This window comes from Hyla sarda, chromosome 3 (assembly GCF_029499605.1).
Source record: "Hyla sarda isolate aHylSar1 chromosome 3, aHylSar1.hap1, whole genome shotgun sequence".
In the NCBI taxonomy this organism is placed as follows: domain Eukaryota; kingdom Metazoa; phylum Chordata; class Amphibia; order Anura; family Hylidae; genus Hyla; species Hyla sarda.
Genome location: NC_079191.1, coordinates 381,689,874 through 381,706,608, shown reverse-complemented (window position 1 = coordinate 381,706,608; position 16,735 = coordinate 381,689,874). Strand labels below are relative to the sequence as shown.

Genomic DNA, 16,735 nt, shown 5'->3' with positions numbered 1-16,735 from the left:
TTTTAATTGTATTGACCCAGAGAATAAAGAAAATATGTAATTTTTACCGTAAAGTGTGCAGCGCGAAAACGAACCCCCCCCCCCAAAAAAATTGCTAAATTATGATTTCTGTTTAAATTTCCTCACATAAAAAAACATTTTGGGGTTTACCATACATTTTAGAATAAAATGAGTGATGTCATTACAAAGTACAACTGGTCACGCAAAAAACAAGCCTTCATATAGGTCCGTGAATGGAAATATAAAAGAGTTATGAATTTTAGAAGGCCAGGAGGAAAAAAAACAAAAATGCAAAAATAAAATTGGCTGTGTACTCCCACCCTAGACATCTGATCTCGGGGGTCCCGCCGCTGGGGACCCCCGCAGTATTGCATGCGGCACCCACCTGTTTTTTGTGCAGAAGGGCTGGAGGGTCTGAGTCGCATGCAATACTGCGGGGGTCCCCAGCGGCGGGACCCCCGAGATCAGACATCTTATCCCCTATCCTTTGGATAGGGGATAAGATGTCTAGGGTGGGAGTGCCCCTTTAAGGTCAAAATGGGCTGAGTCCTTAAGGGGTTAGAAGGTAGGGTCAGCTGATTCAGGTAGAGAGGATACTGCATCTTCTACACCTACAAGATGGTATCTTAGCCTGCCTGTGTGTCTATATGGATAGTTTATTGAACTGTCATGTAGTGTAGTGTGTACAATACACGGCACATTAGGGATGCCAGGGTGAATAATCTGGCAGGTGGCAAGCCAACTCCAATTATAGAGGACCACTAGGGAATTCCTTGTCTCCCTGTATAGTCAGTCAGAGACGACTCTTTGTTGTGCCATTCCTCTACTATTCCTCCTAAAATGCATTGAGCATTTAACAACTGGGTCTTACCATTCCCTTTGTCAATGGGGCATGTGCCTTTAAAGTCGGACACTGTTGAATTAGTGGTGATAGTATCACACACTATTGCGGAACACACTATTTTCGGAAGGAATAACAGAGGAATGGTACATTTTTAAAGGGCTACAATTATTTACTAAAACAGACAGGTCAGAGCAGGCCGTCTAACAAAATAATGGGAATCCAACTTATATGGCTCTGTAAGATGTCTAGTACAAAGCAGTATTGATTCTAAGACTATATGTCAATTAAGTTTTGCTTTCTATGGCAGCCCCATGGTTGACCCACTATAGTCAATGTTCAAATGACGAAGAGAAATGAAAGCCGGCCACTCACCATTCTTGTCTTCAAGCTTCTTTATTCATCTGAAAAGATACTCACATAAAATGTTGGGGAGAGGGACATACAGCGGGGGTACGGATAGGCAACAAGCTCCGTTTCGCACTCAAGTGCTTCTCCTGACCATGGTATGAGCTTGTTGCCTATCTGTACCCCCCGCTGTATGTCCCTCTCCCCAACATCATATGTGAGTATCTTTTCGGATGAAAAAAGAAGCTTGAAGACAAGAATGGTGAGTGGCCGGCTTTCATTTCTCTATGTCATTTGAATATCTACATACTTTTATAGCCTGAGCGCCGCCATATGTCTTTACTGCAGTAGAAGTCTAGTGCCAATTCCACTATCTCAATACTAACCGCAGTTGCCGAACACATCTATAAGCCTACTTGTATTTGAACTGTCCACTATAGTCAATGATGACCAGCATTAGCGACTGACAACAGTCATAACTGCCAATACTCACTAAATAGATAGCAATATCCTAGAGATAAGTTTTAAGTAACAAAACTACTTTAAGTTTTTATACAAGCAGTTCCGAGTTATCTCAATCACATCTACAAGAAACAGAAGTTATTTTTTATTGCAATAAGGATTATGAGGATTTCTTGACCAACAGGTGCTGGACTACAGAAATTTTACTTCTAGTTATTATAGAAATTCTCTTTGTGCCTGAATCTCATAACTTGTGAGACAAAGCCCACATACTCATTAATATGCTGCTTTATAGTAGAGAGTCTTAAGAAGCCGCTTTCTTTTATTCAGATGTAGATTTAGAAGATCATTTCTACTGATAATGAATTCATCTTCATCTTTCCAATCTCCAGATATAAACACACACACACACTACTTTCAGCTTTTAGAGACCAAAGTTTTCTCTGCGCTCATTAGTTTTTTTGTTTTTTTTTTGCCGTTAAAACTTGCCACTTAGTCTAAGACAGCCTAAAAGGAGGCCCTTTATTAAAATTAATTGAAAACAGAGGCAGGCTGACCCCGCTAGAAGGTAAGAGCCTTTAGTTGTGTGCAATAAAAGTGCAGCTTTGTTATCCAAGCACAACAGAAGCTAATGGCTTCGTAGAAGGCAACATCGAAACAAAGAGTGCTTACTAAAGTTTAGTAAATGAGTCTGTAGCATTACTGTTTATCTCAGACATGTCTAACCTTCTCATTTTAAACGCTTTATTGAAACTTTAACTGATCTCCAGCGAGGGTTACAAAGCTTAAGCTAATTACACTTGGCGGAGACATGCTCGATGAGATGGGAATAAAATGAAACTTTTGAAAAGGTGAAAAATCTCGGACCATCTGCTAGTGACATTACACCGGGAACAACGGTGAAGAACAGAAGGGCAGCTAGCCAGAGAGAAAAGGTGCATGATGCTTTTAATTACTTTGTCAATGAAACTATTACTTTCTGTGAGACAGAGAATATAAAGGATAAAAAAGAACCACTGAGCATCAGTATCAAAAGCCGAAACCAACGTACAGACAACAAAGGAAATGATTAGACCATTCCGAGAAATTTCTACTAATTATCGGTATGGTAATCCGAGTTTGGGAAAAACATTTTTGTTAAGCGTAGATTTATTTCAAGGTCTTGTTTTTTTTAGAGATCAGAACTTAAAGAATAACACAGCTATTTAACATAATGTCCAGGTTGGTAAAGGCATTTACTAGCACTCTTACATATGAACAATGGTGAAGAACCAAATGAACCATTGCTCCAGGGGGAAATGTGAAGTTTATTAGCTCTTTTATATAGATGATGTATTTTTTAGAAAAATTTGCAACTTAACAATAGCCTGATTTATGTGGACAAGTGCCTATAGATGGGATGTATTTTCACATGGCAACCTAGAGGATAAGGGTCTTTTTGTCACCGTATTAGGTGGACAAGCTCAAAAACATGCAAGAACATATGTACTATTAAAGCAAACCAAGCTGCAGATATGGGACCATAGAGGGGAGGAAGTGCTTCCTTCCAGTTATATCCATTCCTTTTACTACCAGGTATCAAGAATTTATGAACCTCAGAGGAACTGCATTGTTAGTATACAGGTGGTTGGAATCAGGAATGAAGAGGGAGTGAAGGGGAAAATAAATACAGGACCCTCTGTCTTGGGTGCAAAAACTCAGCCCAAATAAAAAGTTATCTTATGTGTGGGACAAGCAGCATAGCAGACAAGGGAATACATATCAGAGAGGTCAGTGAAGTGGCTGCTGAGATGAGTGAGTTTTATAGTAGTCCTATTCCCCTTCCCAATGAGTTGTTGACCCATATTCACTGGAATCAGAACATTAACAAAGACATAAGGTTAAAAAAAACCCAAAAAAACAGGCTAAGGGAATTTGGGACACATACGCTTATGACCTTTCTGTTTACATTAAAGAGTTAGATGGTGTAAACCAATACTTTAGGCATTATTTTTATTTTATATTTTATATTAATGTAGCTTAATTTAGTTTAGCATAGTCAAGGCTATACAGTGTGATGTAGTGTTGCTCACGAATATTCGCATTTCGAATATTCGCGCAAAAAATTCGCTATTACGAATATTCGTCTTTTTTTCAAACTGTTTTAAAAACTGAGCACATTGTAGGGAACTCCTTTGACTGATAAATGCAATGCTTGTATCATTAAAGACCCAGGGATGAGACAGTCAATGGCTGTCTGGTAATACTGGGGAGTTGTTTTGCAACAGCTGGAGGCTCCGTTTAGGAAACAGTGCCGTACCAGAAGTTTTTAATTTTTATTGGGGAGGGGATGGGGGCTGCGAAGGGTTATGTGTATATGTAGTGTTTTTTACTTTTTATTTTGTGTTAGTGTAGTGTAATGTAGTGTTTTTAGGGTACAGTCACAGGGGCGGGGGTTCACATTAGTTTCCCGCTGAGAGTTTGAGCTGCAGCACAAATTTTGCTTCAGCTACAAACACAGACTGTAAGCCCCTGCCCCTGTACCCTGTACATTCACATTGAGGGAGAGGGGGGGGGGGGGGGGGGAGGCAGCGAGTTGCATGCAGGGACTTGTAGTTTAGCAACAGCTGGAGGCACAATGGTTGTGAAACACTGAGAGTTTGTTACCCAACTCAGTGTTTCACAACCTGGGGGCCTCCAGCTGTTGCAAAACTACAACTCCCAGCAGGCATGGTCTGTCAGTGCATGCTGGGAGTTGTAGTTTTTCCAACTGTTTGGGAAACACTGCTATCTGATCTTATATCTAGTGTTATGGCATAGGCCATATTCGAATTTGCGATATTTCGCGAATATATGGATGAATATTCGTCATATATTCGCTAAATTCGCATATTTGTAATATTCACGTTTTATTTTCGCATATGCGAAAATCTGCATACGCGAAAATTGGCATATGCAAAAATTTGCATATCAAAATTAGCATATGCGAAAATTCGTACGCCAGTCTCACACTGTAGTATTACAGCCTTCTTTACACCACACAAGCTGGAAGCAGAGAGGGGTGATCACTGTGATGTGTAATGTAAAAATGAAACAAAAAAACAAAACAAAAAAAAAACAATATTCGTAATTACGAATATATAGTGCTATATTCAAGAATATTTGCTAATATGCGATATTCGTGAATAAAATTTGCACTGCAAATATTCGCGAGCAACACTACTTATATCATAACTTTTAAACTAGTCTAAAATGCAGTTAAATATAATGAAATAACAGTGGTGACATTACTTACACAAATCAGCAGTTTTTCCTCACTTGGTGAAAAGTTACTCCCCACCATCTTCGCTTTGCAGGGCAGCAGAAAATCGCGATGCGAAAAGCAACTGGCAAAGATCCAGGAAATGATCTCTGTTCTCGCATGATGTCACAGCGCGCATGCGCAGACAAGCGAAATTTTGCAATAGCAAAATTTTGCAATGGCGAAATTTCGCAATGGAAAAAAACCCTCACCAATATCACGAATATTCGAATTTCACGAATATGGGACGAATATTCGTCCTCATATTCGCGAAATATTGCGAATTCAAATATGGCATATGCCGCTCATCACTAGTGTGATGTATAAGCTCTATTTTCTCTTTTTACTTGTACACAGCCTATAAGACTCTCCTTTGCAGACTACTTTGTATCTATTCTACCATCTTTCTCCAGCTTGTGTGAGCGGTCCTCCACAGTTTCTCTCTTCTCTACCAACTCCTTTTGATCTGGTGTGTAACCCCTTTCTTATTTTTATTTCTAAGACTGAGAGAACAGTAGGCCATCTAACTGACTTATCTTTCTCTGAGTAGCAGTTAAATGGTAGGAAATGTATAATGAAGACTACGTAACGAGGTGGTTTAATAGGTATTTAGGAAACAAATCAACAATTAAAGTAAATAAATCCAGTGCAAAAATGTCCAATGCCTTTAAGAGTGTTTTGAGAATTATTTTTCTGACAGCTAAGCTTTGCCGAACATGCATATTATTTTTTTATAGGTGTAATTGAGGTAGGTACGTTTAGTTGCGTCACAATCATCAGATATTCAACCACTGCCTCCAATTGCCTCCAATTGTCTCCTTCACGAAACGTAAAGTCAAAAAAGAGTTTTTTACTAAAATTCACCAATCCCCTAATGGTTGCCTAGGGGGGTGTGTTTCCAACTTCCCCTCAATCCAGCTCTGCACACTACAAAACAGTACAACATGTAGAATAAGGGAATAAGTGTTGTTGTCCTGGTCAAGCGATGCTCGCTGTAGTATTTTCCATCTAATTGCATTGTGCTGGAAGCTGAAACCCCTAGTGTATCATGTTTTACATATCAGGTCAAACCTACTCCTATGAGCAGCATATACTCAGTATATACAAATTACAACAATAACTAACCACAACTTTAAAGTGCCACACACCCACACACTCAGCATCAATAAAGCATAAGCCACATCATTCTCTATGTCATTAATGGCAGTCATATTATGAAATAGCCTAATACTCATCATTTGAAGCATTAATGAAGCCTGGGAAACAATGTGGTTTTTGCTTTATTGATGCTATTTTCAAACAGTGTTTGGGTGAAAAGTGCATACTGAAGAGGCGTCCACTTAAGACATCTGTATTGGTATAGTAGATGCTTATTTAGTATAGATTGGTACCCATGGAAATAAGATGTGTGAAGTATGAGAAAGAAATATAAATCAAGGATAAAATTATTTTCTCACGTCGCATAGCTCATCACTCTACTAATACAACAAAGCTCAATCCCTCCATCAGATTCCCCATAGAGAAATTCACTGTGTTAAAATAAAGGATGAGCTGCTGTGTCTGTAATCAGTAATTACAAGTGAGACAATAAAGGAACAAACTCTTCTGTAATAGGGAGATTGTTATGTCTTATGATCGAGGCATACTCCAGAGCAAAGCGTATGCTGTATGAAAATGATTAAGGCAATGTTAGAAGTGAAAAAAAAAAATTCCCCATGTTACTCGTGGAAAATTACTCCAATTACTATATAAAAACATGTAAACCTAGCTTTATAGAATTACCAAATTGAATAGTAATTTCCTTGTATCTCGCCGTCTTATACTAAACTAAACTATCATTGTCTCTAATGGTGTAACTCAATGGATCCAAGTTCTTAAAGGGAACCTGTCAGCTGTTTCATGATGCCCAAAGTACGCACAGCATGAAAAAGATACTGGCAATAGGATTCCGAGGCACTATTATCAGCACTGAGTAATGTGTCTCAACCTACACACTCTACTCACTCAATGCCGGCAGCACCGGTTGCAGCTGTGGGTCCCGGTGGCTTTTTTAAAGTATTAACTCTCTGAAACACTCAAGCAGTTCAGAATAAATCATAGTGTCCCAGCATCCCTCTGCTTGTCCCTTTTTCATGCCACCCGTGGTTTGGGCAGCAACAGCTGACAGATTCCCTTTAAAGAATAGGTCTTCAGAAAGTTAACCATTGTTTTTAACCTCCTAACAACCAGCAACGTATATATACACGGCGCGGCCATGCATCAAGTCTATGAAGCGAGCTCAGCACCTTAGCTCTCTTTATATCGGTTCAGCCCCGGCTGCTATCAGCAGCCAGGACCTGTGGATAATGCCAGACATCAGTGATCTAGTCAATGTCAGGTATTAACCCTTTAGATGCCTGGATCAAAGTTGATCGATGAGTCTAAAATGCAGAAAAAACACTGCCGGTAGCTCAGAAAAGTGGATCGGGATCCTCGTGGGGAAATCGCAATGTCCCGATTAGCTGAGAGGATGAGAGAAGGGCCCTTACCTGCCTTCTCGCCATTTAATCAGTGCTCCTATGCTCCAGTCAGCCATGGCAGGCAGGAGTAATGGAGAACTGATAACACTGATCCATGCTACGCTATGGCATAGCATTTAACAATGTATGCAATCAAACATTGCATGTAATTGTCCCCTACAGGGACTAAAAAAAGTGTGAAAAAAGTTTAAAAAAAATAGTTAATAAATGTTGTTTAACCCCTTCCCTAATAAAGGTTTGAATCACACTCCTTTTACCATTAAATATATGTAAACAAAAAAAAACATTTGTGGTATCGCGGCCCATCCGAACTATAAAAATATAATGTTAATTAAACCACATGGTCAATGGTGAATAAGTAAAAAAAAATAATTAAAGTCCAGAGTTGCGTATTTTTGGCCACAAAATAAAACCTATATAATTTGGGAATTGTTGTAACCGTATGGACCTACAAAATAAAGATAATGGCACTCATTTACTATTGCAAACCCGACATGTTTTGTCGGGTTGTGCGCCACAATCTGTCACATTGCGCCAGAAATTCTGTCTGCGCCAGAATTTGCACCAGAATTGAAAAAAACCTGACTTACTCCATTTTGCTAAGAAAACCCGGAAAAGGGGCGTGGTTGCCGTGTAAGGGGGTGTGGTCTCTGAAAAGGGGTGTGTTCACGACATTTTTACAAAAACCCAACATATTTACTAAGGTTTCCACATAAAATGTGGTGGATTTCAGCTGAGAAAAACCAGACAGATCAGAACATGTGCAAAAAGATGCAAAATATAGGGAAAGTGGAAAATGTAGGGAAACCTTAGTAAATACCGTGGAAAATAAATTATAGGGAATTAAAACCCACAAAGAAACCTACACAACACTCTTAGTAAATAGGTGCAAATGTGTCATTTTTACTGAAAAAAGCACTGTGTAGAATCGAAAGCCCCCAAAAGTTACAAAATTGCATTTTTTTCTATTTTGCCCCACAAATAATTATTTTTTTGTTTTGTCATAGATTTTGTAATGAAATTATTGATGTCATTACAAAGTACAATTGGTGGCACAAAAAACAAGCCTTTATATGGGTCTATAGGTGGAAAATTGATAATGTTACGATTTTTAGAAGGTAAGGCGGAAAAATGGAAGAAAAGAAAACTCTGTGTCCTTAAGGGGTTAATAAAGATTTATTTTAAACATTTTTCAAAGAATTCTTTGTGTTTTTCCCTCCAATTTTCCATTAATAATAAACCTGAAATATTACATTTTCCACTCTGACCACTAAGCCTAAAACTTAGCTGACTCTACCTGTTCTTTAGAGACTCCTTTCCAGCAGTGTCCTCCTTATCAACAGAGACAGGAGTACAGTGAAAGATGAAACCAGTGTGTAGATAAGACAGGATCAGGCCATACACAATAGGCACATAGCTAAATCCTGTAAAAAACAGCTCAAGCTAAATGGCTTTCCCCATAGAAATGTGAAGAAAGAACATGTTTTTATTATCTTTGCATACAACTATTTATAATTTTTCTGATCTATCTAAAATAAAATAAAAATTAAGCAAATTTGAAATATTATTAGCAGTGCTATCTGCCTCCACTTTTACAGGCTAAAAAGTAAGTATATTTCAATACTCTACTGTACGCGTCACTCACTTTGATTTTGCCAATTTTGCTTCATTGAAAAACCTATTTACAGTACAGGTTAAAGCGTACCCGTCAGATCACTCAAAAAAAACAAAATATGTGTCTATGGCCTACATTTGTGTCTATGGCCTACATTTCTCTCAAAATTAGCTTTATTTCTGAAATACCTTAATTTTTTCCACCAGAAGCAGGGGGGTGGGTACTCAATGTGATAACCACTCCCCCTCCCTCACCTCAGTCCAGTGCTTCCCAATCAGGGTGCCTCCAGCTGTTGCAAAACTACTAGAGATAAGCGAACTTACAGTAAATTCGATTTGTCACGAACTTCTCGGCTCGGCGGTTGCTGACTTTTCCTGCATAAATTAGTTCAGTTTTCAGGTGCTCCCGTGGGCTGGAAAAGGTGGATACAGTCCTAGGAGACTCTTTCCTAGGACTGTATCCAACTTTTTCAGCCCATCGGAGCACTGGAAAGCTGAACTAATTTATGCAGGAAAAATCAGCAACCGCCGAGCTGAGAAGTTCGTGATGAATCAAATTTACTGTAAATTCGCTCATCTCTAAAAACTACAGCTCCAAGCATGACCACACATCATTTGGCTGCAGGCATGCTGGGAGTTTTAGTTTTGCAACAGTTGGAGGCATATACAATCGAGATTGTGTAGCTCACTCCACCAGCTGGCTCGAGGTTAACTGGGTAGGTCTGTATCCCACAGACCTAAAATGCATGTAGAAAATTATATAGAGATTTATATATGATGTCCAGTCCTCAAGAGACAGTGAAAAAAGAGAAAGGAAAATGTGAGAGGTAAGAAAATTGCTGATTAAAATAATTGGAACAAAATTGGATTAATTGTTGGGTATAATTAGTAAAAAAACACGAATTATGATTGGAAACAGGAAGTATGTTAGCAATATTAAATTTATTGAATTAAAAATAATATAATACACATTAGTGCAGGGCCCTTCAAGACCAAGGGTCTCATTCCTCAGTAGCCAAAATTAGATACTAATTTTGGCTACTGAGGAATGAGACCCTTGGTCTTGAAACGCGTATAGCCTTGTGTACTATATATAAACTATCACTATCAGCACCTTTGGGACATTCCATACATCTATGGTTCAGCACTTTGCAGCGCAGCAGCTCCCCTAACTTTGGACCACTACCGTGATCGCGCGCGCGATCCAACACGAGGACGCCAGCATACAGTGACCCCCCTGTACTTAATGCGATGGCCCCGATATATGATCAAATCGACATACGATGGCCTCTCAGGGGCCATTGCTTGTCGATGTCAGCATCGACATATGATGCTTTTTTATGTCGGGCAATTGCATTAAGTGCTATCCGGCAGCGCAAAATGCTTAAGCTGCTGCCGGATAGCAGCTTCATGTTCCCCGTGTGGTGTGGTAAGTATTACTTACCCCTCCACGATGCTTCGGGGTGCCCTTCAGGTCCAGCGCTGGTCCTCCGGTGTCTTCTCGGCCCTCTCCGGTGACGTCAATACGAAGCTGCGCACGCCGTCCCGTCATCCAATAGGAACGGCGTATGCAGTGACGTAATGACATCGCTACGTAGGCCCAGTAAGGCCTTGCGGAAGACAGCGGAGGACCGTAGAAGACAGCGGAGGACCGGAGAAGACCAGGAGAGCCCAGCGGTGGCCCGCGTACACCATCGGGAGCGGCGGGGACACCATCGGGAGCGGCGGGACGCAGTCCGGAGCGGCGGGGACAGGTGAGTATGACTTTACTTTTTTACATTGCACTAATCCCTCAACAAACGATGGATTCGACAAACGATGGCTTGTTTGGAACGAATTACCATCGTATGTTGAGGGACCACTGTGCTCTGAAGTCCAGGCACCTGGTCGCACCATCCAGGACTCCTACGTCCGTGCCCACCCGTACCCCACTGGGACCGCTGGAGATACTTTCCCGAGGCCGGACGCCACTCCGTGCCAGCTCTGAACTGACATCTTCGCCGCAGCACACCTTGTCACAGATCGTGAGTATTCTCTCCATTCTGCAGACTGCAGGTACCACTCTGTATAGCCATTCCAGTATCCTGGTAAAACATCTCTCATATACCTGGCACATTGATTCTATTCTTGAATGAACTACTACTAATTTGCTGCACGGATACCACTTCTCACCATAGACTTTAGTCCCACTACTTGACTTTTCAGCAAAAAGTGTCTGATAGTATACTTTTATTATATCACTGTTTATTTTATTATCTTGCATATTTTAGCACTACAAACACATCTCGTGCAAGGGCCCTGCACTGATGTGTATTATATTATTTTTAATTCAATAAATTTAATATTGCTAACATACTTCATGGTTTCCAACCATAATTCAGGTTTTTTACTAATTATACCCAACAATTAATCCAATTTTGTTCCAATTATTTTAATCAGCAATTTTCTTACCTCTCACATTTTCCTTTCTCTTTTTTCACTGTCTCTTGAGGACTGGACATCATATATAAATCTCTTTATAATTGGAGGCATATGATTGTAGTACCCCTTTATTAAACACACACACACTGGCTTCATATATTCTTACACATACACATTAGATAGACACACTGATATACACACATACACATATATCCACACACACATACATGCAGGGACACTTACTTTTTCTTCTGCAATGCAGAAGAGCCCGGCAGCAGTCTTCCTGCCCCTCCCCCCCCCTTCCTTTCACATGAGTCTGCAGTGTGTACAGCCTCTCCCCCCTCCAAAACGTCCAGGACGAAGCAGTGTTCACAGAAGGACTGAATGCATTCCAGAAGGCAGGGTGGGCAGTCGTTTGACTGGCTTTTTCTGCATGAAATACTGAAAATTTTCTAATGAAAGCAATTGCAAAACCTATTGGTTTTGCATGCTTTACAACATATCAAAAGTTTTTATATCTGACAGTGCGCAATCCCAGCTCTGACTCCATGTCCTTTTCTACTGGACTAGACTATTGCTGCTTTTTCCCCCCCCTGGTTTTCAGATGCTGAGTCTGAAAAATTACTAGAGTTTGTAAATGAGTATAGTAGACAGTGCGGGCAGATGTTTACCTGTGTGCTGCTGACAGATCTCTGACTGCAACAAATGTGCTTGCAAGGATGCTGACATTTAAAGGGGGTACTCTGCTGGAAGAATCTTATCCCCTATCCAAAGGATAGGGGTAAGATGTTAGATCGTGGGGGTCTCGCCCTGCGATCTCCGCTGCGGCACCCCTGTAATTTGGTGCCTAGAGCGAACTCCACTCTGTTCCCAATGACTGGCGATGCAAGCCGTCACGCCCCTTTATTCACGTCTATGGGAGGAGGTGTGACGGCTATGTACTAGCCATCGCGCCCCCTCCCATAGACAATAATGGAGGGCGAGTGGTGTGACGTCACGAATGCAGAAGGGGCTAACAGGGGTCAGTTTCTTAGATCTGATTGTTTCCTACGGATGTTTTATACCATTGTCAAGTGCCAAACAATGGGGCAACGTGCATGATCATTTGGCAAAAACATTTGCATAGATTATCTTGCTACAGGCCTGCCCAGCCCAATTGGGGGCAGTACGTTGGTTAATAAATTACATGTGAAGAATACTCCCATTGCAGAACTACAGCATGTATAGATCAGCTGTAGGGCTTGCGCACTACTAGCACATTGAAACCCATGGGACCACAGAGAAGTGGTCATGGCAGGTCCGGAAGTTACTGCGCATGCTGCAGAGATCCCGGCCATTCTCTTATGAAAAACCAAGAGAATGTACAAGTGTGAGTATCACTGCACAATCACAGTAGTGGCCGTAACCCTTGTCAATGAGCAATAAACAGAAGAGAGGAGGCAGCAGTGACACCAAGTGAATGGGGCATTACAGAAAATTAAAGCCAATTTAGAAGTTTCTTATTTTTGCTTTGTGAGTTTAATGGATACATAGTTTTCAGAGGTGGAAATTTCCCTTTAACACACACAGCACATTACATTTTGTATAGCTCTTAAGGATGCACTTTTTAAACAAGCAACATTAAAATTCTCTGAGTAATATCAAGTAATTAAATAGAGAAAATATTTAGAAAATACATGAAACAAGCAGCTGTCATCTCACATACAAACAGTACAGCAAAATGATATTTTCTTTGAAAAGTGACGCTATATCTCAAAATAGTATTTATTATCCCTAACAAAAAGCAGATGTGTTTACTCAGAGCTAAATGTAAAATTGTGCTTCCCTAATTGTGATAATGGAATATAATTTTGAAAAATTCAGCTTTCATCCGTCTACTAGGACAATGCAACTGAGCCCATTCGGGGGCTGATGGTGTGTTATAGAACACAGCAATTTTGCATCATGCAGCAAATTGTTAATTCTTTGTTAATAGGACAATAAAATAGGGAACAAGGAAACTGCAATTAGAGTGTAATAGTGCTACCAAATGAGCCTGCAATTCAAGCATATCAAAACCATTTACCTAAATTTAATACAAGAGCTTTAACTAAGACAAAGCAATCACAATATGGCGTGATCGGCAGGATGTATGGAATCACAATACGCCATGTGAGCTTGGAATAGAAACAAGAGAAAGCAAACATTTAGATGTGATATTTGCAAGTGACCTACTGCATATTAACTTGTCAGGCCATTATTGAGGTGTCAATACAGTTAACACAATTTTGCAATTAAGTACTGTCAAGTGCATCTTAGACCCGGCAAGTTTATTAAAAGGTTGATGCAGTTCATATCAGAATATTTGTCAACCATGTTTGTCTGCCTGCTATTTAATTGGAAATAAAAAATTACATTTGTGGAAATTGAACAATTCGGAGTCATTGGAATTCAAGATACATCTAAACTATGAAGATGTTTCAGCCCTTGTCATGGCTGCTTATAAATTTTGATGGCTGGGATCACATTATGCCGTATTTTTTGTTGAAAGGAAATGCAATAATATTTCATAGCTTTCATATACAAACTATTGCATCTGGAATGTGCTGTCAACATACATAAAGATAAATTGTTCCCAGTGGATTTAGGCCTCAAGGTATTCTGACTCTGTTCAAGTAAAAAAAAAGACACCAATTGAAACAAATGGGTCAATAGTTTGCCTCTGTGTGTATGAGAATTTTGTACGGAAGTTTAACTTCATAGGTGTATATGGAGTTTTGCCAAAAACTCTGTCATGTTTCATCGGGTGTAGTAATGCCATAGTTTTGCCTTAGAAGTCCTGTAATTCGCTGTCATGTGGTAGCACCTTACTATAGCATAAAGAGTGACTACAGAAATGGTATAAAACTTTATAGAATATGTATTCTATCCTATAGACTCTAGGCTTAATACCTATATAAATATCACCTAAGTATAAAGAGGCTATCCCAACATCAAAACATATTCCTTATTCACTGGATCAGACATAATTAATGACAGCTCCTCAGATATCTTAAGAATGGGGATCTTGCATTCTCCAGTCTCTATAGAGTGCCACTCATGCATGACAATTGCTACTGCATTTATTGTGTATGGGACTTCTGCATATATAGTAGTTGAGTACAGCATTCAGCTATCTCCGGTAGACCTATAGAGATAGACCAGAGCAGCAGTGGGTCAGCGTGACCGTAGTTCACTTTACATGGAAGCCTTGAGGCTCCATTTTTGCAATCACTGAGGGTCCAAGAAGGTCAGACCCTCATCAATCCTTTTTTTTTATATTTTATCCTGTGGAGGTGACAAACTTAGAAAATACAAATCAGTAAATAAAAGCCCTTTATACATTACCATTTGGTTCATCTTCTAAGGAGGAAGAGAGGGTCTTAGTTATATCTCTGCTTTGAACTAAAAAAAAAAAAGTTTTAAATAATTTTAGAAGAGAAATTCCAAATCAATAATACAGATACAAATACAATTACTAATGTAATATCTTATATTAAAGGAAAACTTTTGGAAGAACTGATACACTGTGTTATGCCTGGTACAAGGCCTGAGGAGTCAGTTCAGAGATCAAAGATTTAAAGATCCCTGTAGGGAGAGAGAGAGTATACAAGATATAATTCAGTGTATCGGTTTTTCTTGGAAGGCTTTTTAACCTTTTCCTGCTAATGGTTGTACCGTTACTTCCTGACAGTATAATATGTATTGTACATAACTACTGAATATATCCACAGTAAAAGAACAAGACATTTGGCAGCAAATAGTGTAACACTTTGCCTTTTATCTCATCAATTAAAAACCAAGTGCAACAGTACAGGTAACATGGTAACAGTCTAGTGCGTTTTGGCTAAAGAGCCTTAAAGGAGTACTCCAGCAAAAATCTACTTATCCCCTAGGGGATAAGCAGCTGATCGTGGAAGGTCTGCTCACTTCCCCCCACCCCGAGATCTCCAGGCCAGGACCCTGACACTCTCAGTGACAGCACACGCTCCATTCATTTCTGTGGGAGCGCTGATGATGCCCGAGAGCTGTACTCTGGTCTTTTCGGCACTCCCATAGAAATTAACAGGGCATGTGTCAACTGCAGCACATGCTCCTTATTGAGCATGTGATCTCGTCCCGTGATCAAAGGGGGGCCCGAGTGGGGTTACCCCCCCACGATCAACTGCTTATACCCTATCTTGTGGATAAGTGATAAGTAAATTTTCGCCATAGATCATAGACATAACTTACATAAATCTCAGCTCTTTTATAAAGGCCTTTCAGATCTCATGTTTACGGCCCACTGGAAAAGTTGATAGGCTCACCTGGAGATCAGCCAACTCCCACTGTGCATTGACTCTTGAGCAAGAGTCAATGCACAAGAGTAAACGCACACTGCCCTATGTCCTAATACAGCAGTGTTTCCCAACCAGTGTGCCTCCAGTGACTGCAAAACTACAAAGCAACGTCTGGAAGCATACTGGTTGGGAAAAGCTGTAATAGAGTATAGACGACGGGTTGTAATATCATCAAGCCCTTTAAAGGGTTTATCTGGTATGTAAATCGGCACTGTTGTTTAAAAAAAAAAAATTGTATGTCATAGAAAAAAGTTTTTATCGGTCGGGGTCTGAGTGCCCCGACCAAACCAAGCGCTTGATAGAGCCGGGAGAAGTGCGTGCTAGAACTTTCTCTCCTGGCTCCAAACCATGTGACGAGACGGTCTTATAATGTAAGTCTATGGGGCTGTCCCACTCACATAGACAAAGAGCAGATATAGACAAAGTGCAGTGTTTCATATGCATGACAGGAGTAAGCTGTAATACCATACACAACTGCTATGTATGTGATGGTGTTGTGCAATATAAAACACTAAGGCTGGGTTCACAGAAGAACATTTCTGAGAATTAATTTTGTCACGTGTTCCTGGCCGGTGATTTGGTTCTGGGTTTCTGAGCAGAATTTTGGTCTTTCTGCAAAGAAAATTGATGGATCTTCTGAGAGATCTCCTCTGCATTCTGTGAGAAACACCCAAAATTCCACACAAAAACCCACAACCAACTCACTGGCCAGAAACATGCAACGGAATCAATTCTGAGCTTACACTCGGAAACGTTTTCATGTGAACCCAGTCTTAAAATGAGGAAGGAACACAGTGGTCACCGGAGTGCCACCATTTCCTCAGACATTTAATATGAGAATCAAACCCCATCCATTCCATACTGGTGGCCAATCCTAAAGACAGATAATAAA

At 40.1% G+C, this 16,735-nt stretch overlaps 1 protein-coding gene across 1 annotated transcript in view; it reads right to left on the bottom strand.

The window, feature by feature from the left end:
• Window positions 1-16,735, bottom strand: part of MACROD2 (mono-ADP ribosylhydrolase 2) — a 2,467,642-nt gene that overhangs the window by 35,376 nt on the left and 2,415,531 nt on the right. The window contains exon 18 of the mRNA XM_056567894.1: window positions 14,852-14,908. Coding sequence (XP_056423869.1) covers window positions 14,852-14,908 — 57 coding nt within the window. The remainder of the gene's footprint in view (window positions 1-14,851; window positions 14,909-16,735) is intronic.